We start from the raw sequence: 16,596 nt of genomic DNA, 5'->3' as shown, positions 1-16,596 counted from the left end.
AAAAAAAAAGGAAGACCAGAGAGTAAATGCATTTGGTGTATTCTCGAATAATTTTGAATACACTGACTGCCAGAACAAACAAATCTATCTAGAAAGAGTTGGAATTCTCCTTAGAAGGATTGCAAAATTTTATATCACTTATTTTTGGACCAGAGGACATCATGCTTTGTAAAGCAGAGGGGCAGTTATAGAGAAGGACCCTCAGCAAAGGGGGCTGACACAATGACTGCAACACTGAGCCCACACACAGCAATTGGCCATGTTCTATTTTTGAACCTGGGCTCACTATGAATCAGAACCAACTGACAAGGACCTAATGAATTAACTGGATATAGTGAAATGCAGAGCACCAAAGTCAAGATCCTAAAAGTAAACGGGGGCAAAAAGAACACACTTAGTTTTGCAACTTACTTTACGTATTTGACTATATATAGCAGCCCACAATATTCCATTTCCTGCCAAATGTTATGAAAACCAATAGAATCATCCTCCTTGGCTCCTTACTTGTGTTTATACCTTATCAGTTTTAGAGTAATACACAAAGTATGGTGTAACATGGGATTAAAAAGCATCATTCATTTGGGAGTTTGAATTGTTAGACTATCTCCAAAAACATGAGATTTTCATTTAAAAAGACAAAATAGATAATGACCATTGACAGTAGGATGTCAAACACATAACAGTTCATTGCAAAATTTCTATAGGTGCTTCCTAAAATCTGAAAAGCATTTCAAATTTGACCTTTTTCGTCCTTCAATATACCTAAGACTTCCTGTCACTAGAACTTCCTCAATAAAAGAATCCAAAAGTTTGTAGTACTAAAATCAAGCCGAGAAGTTGCTCACAAGAAAGAAAATTAGCACACAGTTCTAAATTACTTACTAGTCATTTCTAGGGAAAAAATAATTTCAATTGAATTTCCTCCCAAAGACATAAAATTGGATCCATTAGAGTTTTAATGTAGAAGTTGATACTTTGGGTATATATGGTATATTAATATGCCTAAACACAAAATTCAGTATTTTGAAAACATTATTTTTATCAGGTAAGTAGGTAACTACTTAAAATTTGAAATTGCATTTACCAGTTCAGTTTTCAGATAGAAGTCTTTGAAAAAAGAAGGAAAAAAAAAGTTCATAAATCAGTTGATTTTGCCAAACCATCTTACCTGCTACTGTCTTAAAACTACATGGTTTCTATAGTCTAAAGGTGATTTTTAGTGAGGAACAAGAATAATGTGGTGCCAAGATAAAGAACCATTATGCCACTTATCCCTGGTGGTTCTTGGAAGGCCTCATGAAAATGAACAATAGTCTGTGTAATTCGGTGTATATTTACTCAACTCTTATTTAATCCACAAGAACACAATACACTAAAAAAGAAATCGAAGGCTTGTCTTATTTCACTCTATCCCTCACTCTGAAATTAATGAATCACTCCAACTCCTGCTCCAAAGTCTAGAAGCTTATTTTCTAACATATCCTACAAGAATATTTTGTTTGAAGCAAACAGGCCATTATTTTAAAAAGAATCATTTATTGTATATTGTTAAAGAGGAGGGTTAATTGGTACAGTACTATGAATACTCTTATTCTTGAAAAACTAAACATATATGTATAAAAATAGTGCAGAATGAGTATGTAAAAATACAAAAAATAAGCTTACTTTATAATGTTCCCTGTACACCTGTATTAATGTTCTCTTGTGTCTTCATAAACTTATGGCTAGTTCCTTTTCTACATAATTGATGACTTCTTACAAATAATGAACATATTTTCCATAAATTAATTAGTTTTAGATTTTCATTCAACGTAGCTCATCGGTTAAAATAATCAACTGAATGTAGCATTGCAAAGAGCCCAGTTAGACAAAAATACATAAGTTTTTCATATTCTTCCAATTACAGGAGCCCACTCTATGAAAATTTCAATTTAGTATAAATATGCAGTTTAGTATAAAAATGCAGTTATATGGACTAAATATAAGGTGATGATTTAAAAATGCCCACCCTGATCAGTGTTTTAAGTAAGACTTCAGTAAGTAATATTATTTTTAGTCAGATGTTATCTGGTGAAATAATCATTTAAAGTGGAGAAAAGTGAACAAGCTTAAAAAATGTGCAACACTAAGTTGTCTCATCACCTTTAGGTTTAATTATAAATTAGGTATTTAGAAGCGAGTTATTCCTTCACATGTTATTTCATTTATCAGGAAAGAAACAGTTTGTCATTTTTTTTCAGGGCAACTGTATCTAAGAGAAATTGCTGCCTTAAAAAGAATTAGAATTTTGTTTTGCACACAATATATTTAAAAATACATTGCACCAATGGACAAGTTTCTGTAAATTGCTCCCATAGCTAATTAACAGGGACACATTATAGGAATATATTCTTATACCCATAATTTGTCAAAGTTAAAATTTGTTACATCACAACATACATCCAAAAATTTATTCCACATTATTCAAAAATCCCACCTTAATATAACAAAATAAAAATCTGTGAATATAAGACATTCAAAACAGTATTTGTAGGAAGCCAAAGTCCAACAATGACATATGAAAAAAGGTGTTACTTCATTAGAAAGGTTCATAGTCTTTAAAACTGTAGTGCTAACACATTAAAAATACTTAATTGCTTATCAAAATTTTTTTTCTGGCAGCTAAATGCTATTTTTTTTTAAAAAAAGGTTAAGTGCTGAAGGGAATAAGAATGCAGCAGAAAATTACAGGAGCCCATATGTTTTCTTAAATTTAATTTGTTCATATATAAGGTTTTTTTATATACAATCAGTATGCATTGTAACAGTTTATATTAAAAGTCAATCAAGTTTATCTAAAAGGTTACCTGGCTGCATAGGACATTTGACATTAGTATTGCCACAGGAAAAGGAAAACAAGTGGATTTACAATAACTTTTGGCTGTTTTGGATTCTGAGTATTCGTACATCTACCCTTTAAACTAAATGCATCTGAAAAAAGATGTTTCCAGAGCATGCAGTTTAAATATTACATATAATATCTCACCATTTTATTACTACACAGTATGACTAAAAAAAGGGGGGGTTGTGGCATGTATCTAATAAAATATTCAATATAAAAAGAGGACCAATGGAGTTATGTGGCCCTTTTCCTCACTTTTTTTTTTACATTCTAAACAATGATTCCATCAAGACATATCATTAAAAAGTGTTATTACACTGATTTTTTTTCTTTAAGTGATAAGAAGGCCTGAGTTGGTAGGGAAAGGAACAGTCAAAAAAAGCCTGAGAAGGGTAGGGGAGTAAGGAAAGCTCATTTATTCTATTTACAATAATTTACAGTCTTTTTGTTTGTAAAAATGCATAATAATAGATCACAAACAGAAAATTCCTGGCTATTTTACAGATATAAGTACAGAATTTAAATATTCAAGCTTGTGGTGAAAGCGGCAAGGTGGTCGCAGTGTACAATGTAAACAAGTAGCTTTGGAAAGTGAACAAAGTCCTTGAGTGTTTTTTCTTTATTAAGAAAAGAACTCTCTTTTATTCCTTCCTGAAACATGATCACAGGTCAAAGTGTACAGTTCATATACAAACATAATTTAAATGGAGGTCAGTCTAAAATTGCTGACTTAAAAACAGTTTCATCCAGCCTATACGGAAGGGCAGTGTTGAGGTCCCTGTAATAGTAAACATTTTCCATTTCTTTAAAAAATAAAAAAGGAAAAAAAGGAAAAATGTACTACATTTGTAGCACAGTGCAGCATAATCTTTAAATATAAAAATATTTTCTCTTCTATTGGGATAATAGACCTTGCATCCTGGAAAGAAGTAACAATACTGCTACTGATAGAAGATCTGTTTATATCTTTCAAGTCATGTAAGGCAATTACTGTGTTGGTTTATGACATATGGCTAAAAGAAAAGTCCAGAAAGATGAAGTACCAGTTTCTGTTATGTTTTCCGACTACTCCAGGTATGTTCCGGAGTACTTTTGTGTTCAACTGAGTGTTCAAATGGAGATCTGGAGCCATAAGGAGACCTTTGATCGAGTGGTGACCTAGGGCCACTACTAGAAGCTCTGTGGTCCATTTGCCAATCTGAATGATACCTATAATCCCTGGCTGATTTATGATGTGTATATTCAGAACTTGATCGGTGGTCTGAATGTAACCGATGATCAGAATGAGCTCTATCTTTTAAACTTCCTTCCAAATTTGACCTGTGATCTCTACTCCTGTGATCATCCAGTTTTCTGTGTTTCTCTCTATCGTTGTAGTACCTAATAAGAGAGAAATGAGGAATTTCAGATTAATTATTAATAATACAAATTAAAAGGTTTGGAAAAAAAATTAAAGCAAAACACAAAAGTCCATAAATAAACCTACAAACCACTGGAAAGTATCTGCTTGATTCATAAACCTATCAAAGTGAACGACACAGAATAAGCACCTCTGGTGGCATCCATTTTCACATGCCCATATGAAAGTAGCTGCAATATTTTTTCTATTAAAAATTTCCTTGATTTTGACTAGCTCTAAGACATGACTGAAATCATTTAGAGATTACACATATAAACAAATATGGCAGCTTATTGGGGTCTCTAAAATGCTTGCAGCTTGTGGCGTCTTCAAATAAAATACAGAGAACATCAGTTAATAGTTTGTTGTTGACAAAAGGCGCCCATTATAAACTAATAGTGTGTTCTATGTCTGTTCTTTCAACTGTTCTGTAACTAACTGTAGCACTCAGTGTGCCACAGTGCTTCCCAGGAAGAAGAAACTACTGCAGAAACACAGAATTTGAACAAAAGTCTTATTCTTCGTTCCCAAGTTTGTTTTTAGTAACCATCAACTAACAAAAATATTTCTTTACAATAATTTCATAAAAGATATTCTGCCATTAATGTTTTCTAGTTACTTAGTATTCAAATGCTTTATAAAACTACCGCTACCCTATATACCCTCCTGCATACCATACAACCCAGATTTCAAATTCAGTTTAGCCTCAATGATATGTGTTCACATAAATTATTTTTCCCTCCTGGGCTAGAATTTTCCATACCAAATTTTAACCAGATCCTGCTGAGGTTTGAGCAGATATTCTCCAAAATTCTCAATAATGAAACTAAAAGTACTCTAGTTTCACATTAGACTTATTCTGACTAAAGATTGAATTGCTAATGGGTCAAACAGATAGCAAACACAACCAAAAGGAATAAAGACATGTATAAAACGAATTTCAAGTCACTGTCCCAGCTTTACCTGTCTTGTTTATAGTGATCCCAGTCCCGATGATCTTTGCCGTTACTGAAAGAAGAATAGGGTCGTTTCCTGGAATCACTCTTTTTGTAAGCATCTCCCTGGTGCCGGTCTTTATGGTGATCATGATACTGAGATATCAGGTGTCTATCAGATGAATAACTGTCCCTGCTGCTATCATCATGATTTGTAGTCTCCTTTAATCTTTCCACATCTGTTATAGAACAAGAGTCCAACTTTTATGAATGACTTTTTGGAAGTGGTAAAAGTAAATTTATGGCTAAATAACTTGTTTCACCTGTTACCAAAACAAAGCAAAACAAAAACTTGCTAAAACAAAGTAAAAGAAATGCACTCAAGACTCACTTCCATCGAGTCAATTCTGACTCACTATTTCACGATACAGGGCAGAATAGAACTGTCGTGTGCATTTCCTCCAAGGTTGGATGGAAATCTTTACAGCATCAAAACGCCTCATCTTTCTCCCTCAGAGGAGCCAAAGGTTGTAAACTGGTAAACTTTATCCACTCTAGATAATTAGCACCTCAACTGTTAAAGTATGCCAACTGGACTAAAGCATTTAAAATCAGTCTTAAAAAGCAGCACTAAGGCTTAGAAAGGGCCACTTGATCCTTAATAATCTATGGAAGTTTAAAAGGGCTATTTTTGATCAAAGATCTGATAACATATAGTTCTGTAGAAGTTTATCTTCTTAATATAAAGACACTTTTAAGTAAAAACAACCTAATCTATGTTATAACTTGATTTCCTTACATCAATCAAAAAGAGGGAGAAAAAGCTATTCCAAGTATTTTATCCTCCAAAAACAATTAGTGAGTAGGATACCTTACCTGGATTTTTAATCACTTGAGCATTCAAGTTGCTGTTTTGGTCACTGTTTTGCTAAAATTAAAGCACACATGTTAAGAACCTTTCATAAACGGCTTTAAATACGCTTACAAAGCATTGTTATTGTTTTTTTAATCTGATCCCAAATAATGTCTTCATGTAGGTTTTTGAGTGTCTAAATCTATCTTTAACTAACCTTTTTAGAGCACAATTGCAGTGCTCCAGAATTGTTTTATCTTATTTGAAAGAAGTTTAGACAAACAAGTTGCAAAAATAGTACTTTCCATGAAGAACGGTACTCAATTTGAATTTGTCTAACATTTTCTCAAAACTGGGTTCATATTCATTTTTGGCAAGAACACCATCGAAGTGATGTAACTTTCTCAATGTTTCATCACGGGGAGCTCATGATGTCAGTGTGTTTTTCTAGTGACAGTAACTTCAATGACTAGAACAATGTGGCAGCCAAGTTTTCCTTTACCCTGTATACGTTATTTTCCCCTGTGTAATAAATAAACATCTTGGAAGACATACTTTAAGATTATGCCAATTATCTCTTGGGTTTTATCTATTAATTTTAGTTTCCATCAGGTCTTATGTACAAGACATATGATTGTGGTAAGCTAATGGTGATATATCCTTAATTACATCTACATTTGTTAATGTAAATATTACTTATTAAATTCTTCTAAAATAATGTTTCATAATTTCAAAGAAATGTATTAAGAAAAAAATCCATTAATTTACCTGAGATTCCTGCCGTTTTTTAATAGCATGCTTATATAATTTGTGTAATTTTCTTGCATCAAATTCAGTAAACTTAGATACAAAAATCCACAAGTTTCTACAAGAAGAAAAGGATTATTAGTTTGATAGATTCCCTCCCCGCAGCCCTCCCCCCATTTGAGTTTCTTGTTTATAAAGAAACAAGACTTTCATATATCCCAAACCTTTATCGTCTTTGGTATGAAAATTAGTTTATCTAACTAATTTGAAATGTACCAGAGAATAAACTAAACCAGAAGGCAGTGCATCCTTGTGAATGAACGTGTGCATGTAAGGAACAATGCATTTGAAGCAGAGATGTGATCAGTCAATATGGATTAAGCTTCTGAAAGAATGGTCCTGTGTAATGCATTACAAAATTCTATGCCATTTTATCATGGGGAGGAGGAAAGCAACATTGTCAGATGCTATAAACCATCAACAGGCTTGGTATGTCTAGACTGCTTTTGCCTTCCAACTCAGGTATTCGTAATGGATCACAGTACTTTCATAATACTGAATTGAGATATAAGGTTTTAAAATCTTTTGGTACATCGTTTTTTGTAGCCACTGGCACTTGAGTTGAAGTCTTATCTACCATTGCTGAAGTTAAATATTAATATTTCCCCCCAGAAACTATTGTTGTATGTTGAAGTATAAATTTGTAAATTACAAAGGAATTAATAATTTTAGAAAAAAACTAGGCTGCAAAACAATTTTTAAAAGCTATCATCCAAACAAATATCTCAAAATTTGATGCTACAGTGATAATGTTCATGTCTCTTTGATGGGCTTCAAAATAAAATCAAAGTTTCATATATCACTCCCCCTAAATATTAAGCATGAACATCATTTACTAGAAGTTCCTATTTTTTCTTGTAATATGAAATTTATATTCAGTCAAATATACATTGTTTCTGCATTCAAGATTGTGTACATGAATATACTGTCTAACCAAAACCGATTTGATTCTTGTTTCTTCCCACTTGTTAATTTTTTTAATATACGTCTAAGTTCTCTTCCCAATGGATTACAGTATTGTAGGTAAGGTAAGCCATCATCAAAAATCTGACAACCAGATTCCACTGCCCTGTGTAATCAAATATTGAACTAAAGAATGAAAATAATTAATATAAAATTATGGAAGACAATGAAAAAAAATTAAAGTGTCTGTATTGTCATAAGGTTTTACATATAAAGAGGTCAGTCTGTAAACTGTTTTAAAAAGAGACCATTGTTAAATAGTGATCAAAATGTGTTTTCTTCCCTGCTTTGATTTACCACACCAAATCAAGTTTTAGCATCCTTGACACACTTCAATCATCTACCTTTTAAATGCTATTGAGTTCGAGGAACAAAACAAGCCTGAAGGGGCATGATCAGGGTTGTGGAATAGATGTGATAAGGTTCCTTAACCAAATTCTCACAGCAGTGCTTGCTGCCCTTACCAGATCAACTTTTGACAAAGAATGAGCATATACACTGTTGTGATGGGGAAAAAAAATTGTTGACAACTCTCTTGTTCTCTAATAGTTTTCCATTTTCTTAAAATAGCTTCCTAATAAGCCCCCGTGATCATCCTGTGTCCTGTGCCTTAACTTTCTGCAATAACCTCTCTACCTAAAATTTAACTGTCTCAATAGAGTCCCTCATAAATCACTATTCTGATTGGACCTCAAATTCAAGATTTATGCCTTGTTAGGATTCACTGCATTTTGTTGTCTTCATTAGCTCCATTCTTAAAGTACTAATGTAAAGATCAGCTCTTCTAACCAATCTCTAAGTAACTTATTTGGCATCATTCTGCTCAAAAGCTCAGAGTCCAAAATTACCCCTTAAAATTGAAAATTCCAAACCACGTAAGACCCCAACTTCAGTCGCTGCATATCAATGCTAATTCTATAGTCTTCTTCCATCAGCTCCTTTCACTGACTATGACCGTTTTCCCTCTGGATACACACCTTTATAGAGTGTTTCTGACCTTCCGTAAAACACTAGATTCACCTAAATAACTGTTGTTTTATGTGATACAGCATTCCCATGAACTTGTTGCAAAGCTCCAATAATTTGGGAAGACATTCATATGAGTTTTACTAAAAATCATTAGCGCTCATGTCAAAATGATTTTAATGGCATGAAAAGTACTTTGATTGCAAGCATACTATTGAGACTAAGACAAGTATATTACTGATAATTAAACAGCTATGAAACTCTACCCTTAATATCAATGTCAGCTTTTCATCACTGTAAATGGAAAACTTGTTAATTCATAAGTGATAACCATCCCATACCCCTATCTCTCCACCCTGACAACCACTAAAAAATTGTTATCTCAGGGGTGGGGGTGGGATGGCGGACACTAGAACAGACTGTGATGATACACATGCAACTCATTTTAAAGGCAATTTAACCTTGGATGTGTACGATGTGTGAATATTAGATCAAGAAAACTACTAATAAAAAAATAAGTCAAATTCGGCCAACGGTTATCACGGGTGAAGAAGAAAGAAGTGTTGTTTATGTTGATGGTGGTGGAATAATTTGGAAATAACTATCAATAATGGTTGTGCAGCACGAAGAGTATAATCAATGGCACTGAATTATACAAGTAAAAGTTGTGGAATTGGAGAATGTTCTTCTGTTGGGTATAGTTTTGCCACAATTGGGGGAAAAAAATCACACAAATAATAATAAGGAAGAAAATGTTCTAGAATTTAATATGGTGACAACTGAACAACTCTTCTTGCTATGATTAGACATGTGGATAAAGTGCTAAAAAAATTGCTTAAAAAAACGTTTTTGGATCTCTCTACACATGCTTCATACATTATCTGTCTTTTATCAGTTCTCTATACAACTATGACCAGAGGTCTTTGTCTTCTTGTATTTTGTATGTTTAATAAATGTAGCTTTGTTCTTTCAAGGGGGCTTTCAGCACTTCAATTAATTCCTAATACAGAAGAATTATTTCTTTGCTTCAGTCTTTTTTAAAAAATAATGTTGGAGTCAACATTCAGACTAGGCAAAAACAATTTTGTTTCTGGAATATTCTTCAGTTGATTTTTTTTTTTTTACTTTGCCTCTCTTTAAGGGAATCAGATATTCATTTCACAAATGACCACTGAGAAGAATTTGCAATAAATTTAAAAAATAAAATGTAAGTTGAATTTTAATGAGAAAGCTTTTATGAATTATATTTAAAAGCAGAGATAATTGTGCTATGGCGTATCATGGTGTGATTATGATGTAAATAAGTAACCATTTGTGAATAATTAATCACTCATAAATAAAAAGTTTCAAGATTAAAGGGGAAACAATTAAAATCATTTTCCCAGGTTACCTCTTTAAATAACATTTTACTATCTACACTTCAGAATGAGCAACACAAGCTAAAATACAAGTGAAAACTGTTATAAAATTAGAGTTACAGAAATACTTCTTGAAAAGCACCACTTACTTTCTCCACTGCTTAATTTGTTCAGGGTTTGTATATTCTTTCAGACACTCTGTGATATGGTCACCAATTTTTATTAAACACTGTCGAGTATGTTCCAGTTGTTCTCTTTCTGAAAGACCTTTCTCGGGCCTATCCAGTTGTTTCAAAGCTGCTTTAACAGGTCTCATTCTTTCTTTACACTTCAAGTGAGAAAGTAAGAATATAAACACATATAGAAAAAACTAAATTCAGTTAGGGTCTACCGCTTTCAATAATATCTAAGTAAACATATTGCAGTGATTGGTTCAAAATAAGCAATACATGTCACCTCACAGCTCTTAAATATTTTCTGTTGTTAGTTGCCACTAACTCAGGGTGACTCCATATTCGACAGAAGAATACATTGTCTATCAGGCAATTTTTCTCCATATGGTTTTCACTGGTTGATTTTGGAAAGTAGATCACCATCTTAGTCTGGAAGCTCCCCTGAAATTTGTTTCACATTACAGCAATATATAATCTTCCAATGAAAACAGAAAATGGCTCCATCTGAGGTGTACTGACTTGAAACTGAACCCAGTTCTCTCTGATGGAAGGTTATAAATTAGAATTCTGTTACTTAGCTATCATTTCAGTCTCTTTAAACACAGCACCCTCTCTATTCTTTTCAGAGTTTTAGAAAAGACAGCCTTTTACATTAAAATTTAAAACCAGATTTTGTGTTGATTTACCATATCAATCTTTGTGGTAATTTAAATAAAAACTTGGGTTTTTCTTCTTCCCAAAAAACTCTTCCTTATATGCTTTTGGAGAATATAAGAATTTTGTGTCCCTAAGTGACACAAATGGTTAAGCATTCAGCTACAAGCTGAAAGGTTGGCAGTTCAAACTCACCCCAGGAAGCTTCAGAACACAGGCCTGGAGATCTGCTTCTAACAGGTTCAGTCTTAAATCCCCATGGAGCAGATCTACTCTACACACACAGGTCACCATGCCATCAGAACTGACTCAATGGCAACTAACAAAAATAACTTCATATACGGTGGCATTCCATCCTAAGCATTCTTAAACACATATTAAAAGATGGCAAAGTATTTTCAGAGTACAATTTCGTACCTTATATTAATATACAAAATTAATGTTTAATAAATAGACTTTTATAACAAAATATACTGGTAAATAGTATCAAAATTAATATGTTGCTAGGGGCCAGAGTTGACTCCTGCCCACAGCAGCCCTGTGCACAACAGAATGAAACACTGCACAGTGCCGTGCCTTCCCCTTAACTCTTCCTAAGCCTGAGCCCGCTGATGCAGCCACTGTGTCCATCCCCCTCATTGAGGGCCTTCCCCTTTTTCACTGTTCCCTCCAATTTACCAAACATGATGCCCTTCCCTGGGGCCTCGTTTCTCCTGATAACATCTGAAGTAAGTGAGATAAAGTCTTGCCATCCTTGCTACTAAGGAGCACTCTGGCCTTATTCCTTCCAGTATCAAAATTAATATAGTTTAGATTTATAAGCTATTCTTCTAAACCTTTGGCTCAAAGTAATTAATACAGTTTTGGCCACTATTATATTTAATCGTGGATTCCATAAGAATTCTGTTCTACATTTCCTCCCTTTTCATCATTCTGTCATACTCTTTGATCAAAACATTCAGTGATAGTAGCTGGGCAACACTGAATTCTCTGCTCTAACAGCTAAGAGGCAACTATTAGTGAAGACAATTTGTCACACACTTCATCTCCTAGATCTCAGGCTTTTGCTCTAAGGGAACAGAGACCAACTGTTATGCCCTGGATAGCCAGTCGCATGCTTTTTAAGACTCTAGGCTCTGTGCAGCAAACTAGGAAAGTGGAAGAGAAGCACTCACTACATTAGGCCAATATAACTGGGATGCCCCAAGAAAACATGACCCTAAACTTCCAAACCAAGACACCAAATCCTATGACATGCAGCTACAATTTCTTCTTTTTCATTACTGTAAATGTATCTCACACTTTTGTTTAAAATATACTTAGAACTATCATAAGTATATACAGCTTTACTGACACTAATTATAATAATTAAACACTTGAGAAAGTTGAGTTGGCAAACATACAATGCAAACTTAAATCTATCGAATGCTGTAAGAAAATATGGGCTCAACTTTTGTTCATATTTCATTTTATTGTTATCTAATAAAGCATTGGTTCTGTGACTGACTGGAGAGAAAAAACAATCTACTTTTAAACACAGAGATTATAAGCATTATTATATACAGACAATAACTTCAGGAATTGAAAATTTAAAAATTCTAAAATAAGTCAAAATAAGTTCTATTCTAAGTGTTCTAAAATGAGGACAACTTTTAGGTTTTAATCCTATTGCTTTTATCAGTCTCAATCTCAGCATTATATTTATATTACAAATTCTAAACCATAAGCTCCAAAATATACAGCTGTATATGAATTAGTATTAAAGGTCTGAGTGTCTGCTACATACAATGCTAAAGGTCTTCTGATCCAGCTCTTCAGACTCTTCCGATATGGGAACTGGTTCACCGCTTGCAGTGATATGAACTGGGGCAGCTGATGCTGAACATTTTTTTGATCGCTCTTTGCTGTCAGACTTGCATTCACTCAACTGAAAACCAGAAAATAAAAACCAAATATCCAACAACACAAGCAAAATGATTAATGCTTCAAGAAAACAATTACCATCTGGTTTATTCCACAAGTCCTTATTCTGGTTGGATATGCTTTCACTATTTTACCCCTCCCTCAATTTTATTTGGGGAAACCAAAAAATAAAGCCACCTTTTATGTTATCCAAAGGATAAAACAAGTTTTCAGCTGTCCAAAGCTACTTTTATCTCTACTACTGAGTTAGTTTATTGTGCCAGCCTGGCCGATAAACACAAGTGGGGCTAATTGAAGGGCAGAGGGATAAATGACTCCGTGAGTCTCGCCTTCCAAGTTCTCGGGTCTCTTGCTTTGTGATGGTCGGACCAGGGTGAAGCTGCCTTAGCAGTGCCCTGCTTCGGCTGGCAAGGTTGACTTCCTGCAAGACATCCCCAAGGAGAAGCCACATGGACCTACCCTGATGCAGCCCTGGGTGTTGGAGCAGCCGTGCGGAGACCCTTGCCAGCGCTGAGATGCTTACACATTCACTGACTCGGGTTTCCTCCTGTAGTCAGCATCATTCCGTGTTTTGTGAGATGGAGGAGGACTTTGTGGATTGGTGTCGGACATATGGGTTAATGTTGGACTTGTGGGCTTGGGCAGCACTGGGTTGGGATGTTTTCTTGATGTGCACTTAACCTTTATATAAAACTCTCTCTTATACGTGAGATGCTGTGGATTTGTTTCTCTAAAGTACCCAGACTAACACACCTACTTAGGTCCTCATATCAACTCTTAAATACTCAAATTATTGAGACTAATTTGATCTGATAATTGGTTCTCTAGGGTGTAATCGTGCTTATTTTTTCATTTTCTAAATTTTACATTGTAATTTGCATACCTTTTCTTCCTTTATGTCTTTTTCTTTCTGCATAGCTTCTTTTACTTTTTCTCTTTTTTCTGTAAGTATTTTTTCCTTTATGTCTTTCTTATTCTCCTTTTCTTTTATCTCCCTTTTAAGTCCTCTTTTAGTTTCCTTTTCTTTTGTTTCCCCTTTTTCTTCTGGTTGCTTCTTAGAAATATCTGGCTCAGGCTTTTCTTCACTGTCTCTTTCTGTTTTAAGTTTTTTATTTGGATGTTTAATAGATGTGACCTCATCCTAGAAAGGGCAAGTATGGCCAATGTATTACTAACCAAATCTTGAAGACTAATATTTTTTCTTTTGGCATGAGTGTGGATTGCATGCATGTGGATTCTAAAATAAATAACCCAGAATCTCATTAACTACGGTACATGCAGTCTTTACCATCCTATAATTTAAGGTAAGTTAGTTTCATTCAAAATTGCTAATAAAATGAAAGGAGACAAAATTGGTTCAATTGGCAAAAGTGTGTATGTGTGTGAAATGTTTGTTTCTTTGCTCTATCCCTCTAGTAATATCTAGTACTTCTACCGGATAGGTATAATTCAGTTGTATACATGATACTACATAATGAGTCATAAAAGAAAGATTACTTCCTAAAAAGTCTTTCCTTATGCTCCCCTTGAAGTGCTAAATTTAATTACTTCCCATTGAAAAAGCTGTTTTCCTAAAACCAATTCCTACCTTATCATCCTCCTCCTCAGACTTCTCTGAGGCCAAAGGAGAAGAATCACTCTTTATTTCCTCTTTCACCTTTATAGATTTCGTTGCTTTATTCTTCTTAGCTCTTCCTTTTCTCCTCTTTGAGCTTCCCTAGAAAATAAGTATTTTTATTTTAACCAATTTATCAATTCTATTAAAACATTTCATCAATGGGAAATCTACAAAGCTAAAGGACTCTGAAGTTCCTTTATAGTTTACTGGTTATTATAACCTGCACCAATCTATGGGAAACACAATTGGGTCAATGTAAAGAATTAAACACAGTATCAGTGTGAAAAATAAAGATCAACCAACTATAAGGATAACATCAAAAATTATTTTTCATGAATTATAAGTCATTGATATAGTCACAAACAAGCTTTTTAAAAGTTTTTAATCATCCCCTTTAGTGTTCCCTTCCCCACATTTTTGGAACTCCCTTATATTTAAGTTCAGTGATGTTTGATAGCCCCCCCACCTTAAGTTCTCCAATTATCTCCAAATAAAGTATTACTTTGCAGTTTGAACTCTCCAAGAGTATCCCACACTGTGAAAAACAAATTTCTCCCATTCCTTCTCCAGATACTATAAAAAATTCCCCAGTTTTGATGTTGGGTGTTGAGTTCATTTACTATTACCTCATCCAAATTAAACTACTAAATAATAGAGAAATACATCTGTAAGTTTAACTCAATACTATAGGTTTAGTGTATCTGGGCAGTAAATTTAGGAAAAGTAATTGGAATTTTAACTTACTGCACCAGAAAGCCTTTGAGCTTCTTTTTTTGCGAGATCTCTACTAAGCAATTTGATGAGGTAGTCTGCACGTGTCTGCAACTGTTTTGCTTGTGGTTTCTTATCAGGATCATCAGGGAGAATCTGAAAAGTCATTTTTCCAGGTGATCTTTAATAATTATTTTTAAAACAGCCAAAAATGCTTAGCCACATACATGGATACATAATTCACTAACAAACAGCACTTTTAAAAAATTACAAAAGATGTTTAGGAAAATTCCTAGGGCACAATCACAAATTTACCTTTCTAAGAATGAATTCTAAATAATTTTTTTAAAATCTTTCTTCTCACTACCTTTCAATTACTCTCATATATGCAATCACTAACAGCATTCAGTGCTATTAAATGTTACAGTAAATTTGAATTATCTTCCTCCTTCCCTCCTGACGTAAATGCATATGAATTCTAAAAAACAAAAATCAGCTGTCAAGTCAATTTTGACTCATGGTCAAACTGTAAGTGTCCATAGAATTCTCAGTAGCTAAATTTCTAGAAACAGACGGCTAGGCAAGAGGACTTAAAAAATATAATTTGGGAAATAGAGTGATTCTTAGAAATGATTTAAATGCAAGCCCTTCATGAAAACCAGCTTCAAAAGAAGCCAAGCCAAGGTCACACAATTGCACACAGCTACACAGAGCCTTGGTGGCCTTACTTGTATTTTCCAACATAATTTAAAAGCAAACACTATGTTAAACACTTAGTGGTCAACAGAATTTTAAGAATAGAAAAAGTACCTTGTGCGTTAAACTGAGATCAGGATCCATTTTAATCATTTCCCAGCTTCCATATCCATATTCGTAGATACCAATTAACAAATTGGAATCATCTTCTTTGCCCCAGTCTATATCAAAATGAGCTGCTTTCGTGTGGCAAGTGATAGTATACCTATTTAAAGTTAACAACCATTAAATTTATAGTTCTTATTTTAAAAAATTAATGTTGAAAAACACATGAGTCATTAGACCTTTAAATTACTACACTGTACTTTGTGCATCTCAATATATTTGCTTCAGGGCCACAGAACCATAATCTCAAGGGACACCACTGCCAAAAGACAATGTTTTGCAAATCCTACTCTGGTGAGTAGCAGCAGCTGGGGGCTTTGAAGATTTTGAGTGGTCATCTAAAATGCAAGTATTGTCTGAAGCAAAGAAGAGTGAATAAAATAAGATGCAAGTAAACATGCTGTCCAAAGATCTAGTGGGTCACATGAAGCCCAGCCTTCACAATCCTTATGAATTAGGTGGTACCCAATTACTACTGCTCACCATTGTGTAAG

At 34.0% G+C, this 16,596-nt stretch overlaps 1 protein-coding gene across 1 annotated transcript in view; it reads right to left on the bottom strand.

Annotated features, from left to right (window-relative positions):
- Positions 1-2,130: 2,130 nt before the first annotated feature.
- Positions 2,131-16,596, bottom strand: part of CHD1 (chromodomain helicase DNA binding protein 1) — an 83,999-nt gene continuing 69,533 nt past the window's right edge. Inside the window, exons 27-36 of the mRNA XM_030888925.2 lie at positions 16,052-16,202; positions 15,275-15,397; positions 14,501-14,629; positions 13,796-14,053; positions 12,776-12,916; positions 10,312-10,490; positions 6,837-6,933; positions 6,092-6,143; positions 5,244-5,454; positions 2,131-4,261 (exon numbers count right to left, since the gene is read on the bottom strand). Of these exons, the coding sequence (XP_030744785.1) occupies positions 3,934-4,261; positions 5,244-5,454; positions 6,092-6,143; positions 6,837-6,933; positions 10,312-10,490; positions 12,776-12,916; positions 13,796-14,053; positions 14,501-14,629; positions 15,275-15,397; positions 16,052-16,202 (1,669 nt within the window). The 3' untranslated portion in view covers positions 2,131-3,933. The remainder of the gene's footprint in view (positions 4,262-5,243; positions 5,455-6,091; positions 6,144-6,836; positions 6,934-10,311; positions 10,491-12,775; positions 12,917-13,795; positions 14,054-14,500; positions 14,630-15,274; positions 15,398-16,051; positions 16,203-16,596) is intronic.

Source organism: Echinops telfairi, unplaced genomic scaffold, assembly GCF_000313985.2.
Source record: "Echinops telfairi isolate 266 unplaced genomic scaffold, ASM31398v2 ScPeMD7_7469;HRSCAF=8507_1, whole genome shotgun sequence".
Taxonomy (NCBI): Eukaryota; Metazoa; Chordata; class Mammalia; order Afrosoricida; family Tenrecidae; genus Echinops; species Echinops telfairi.
The sequence above is the reverse complement of the archived record's forward strand: the minus strand, read 5'-3'. Positions and strand labels throughout refer to the sequence as shown.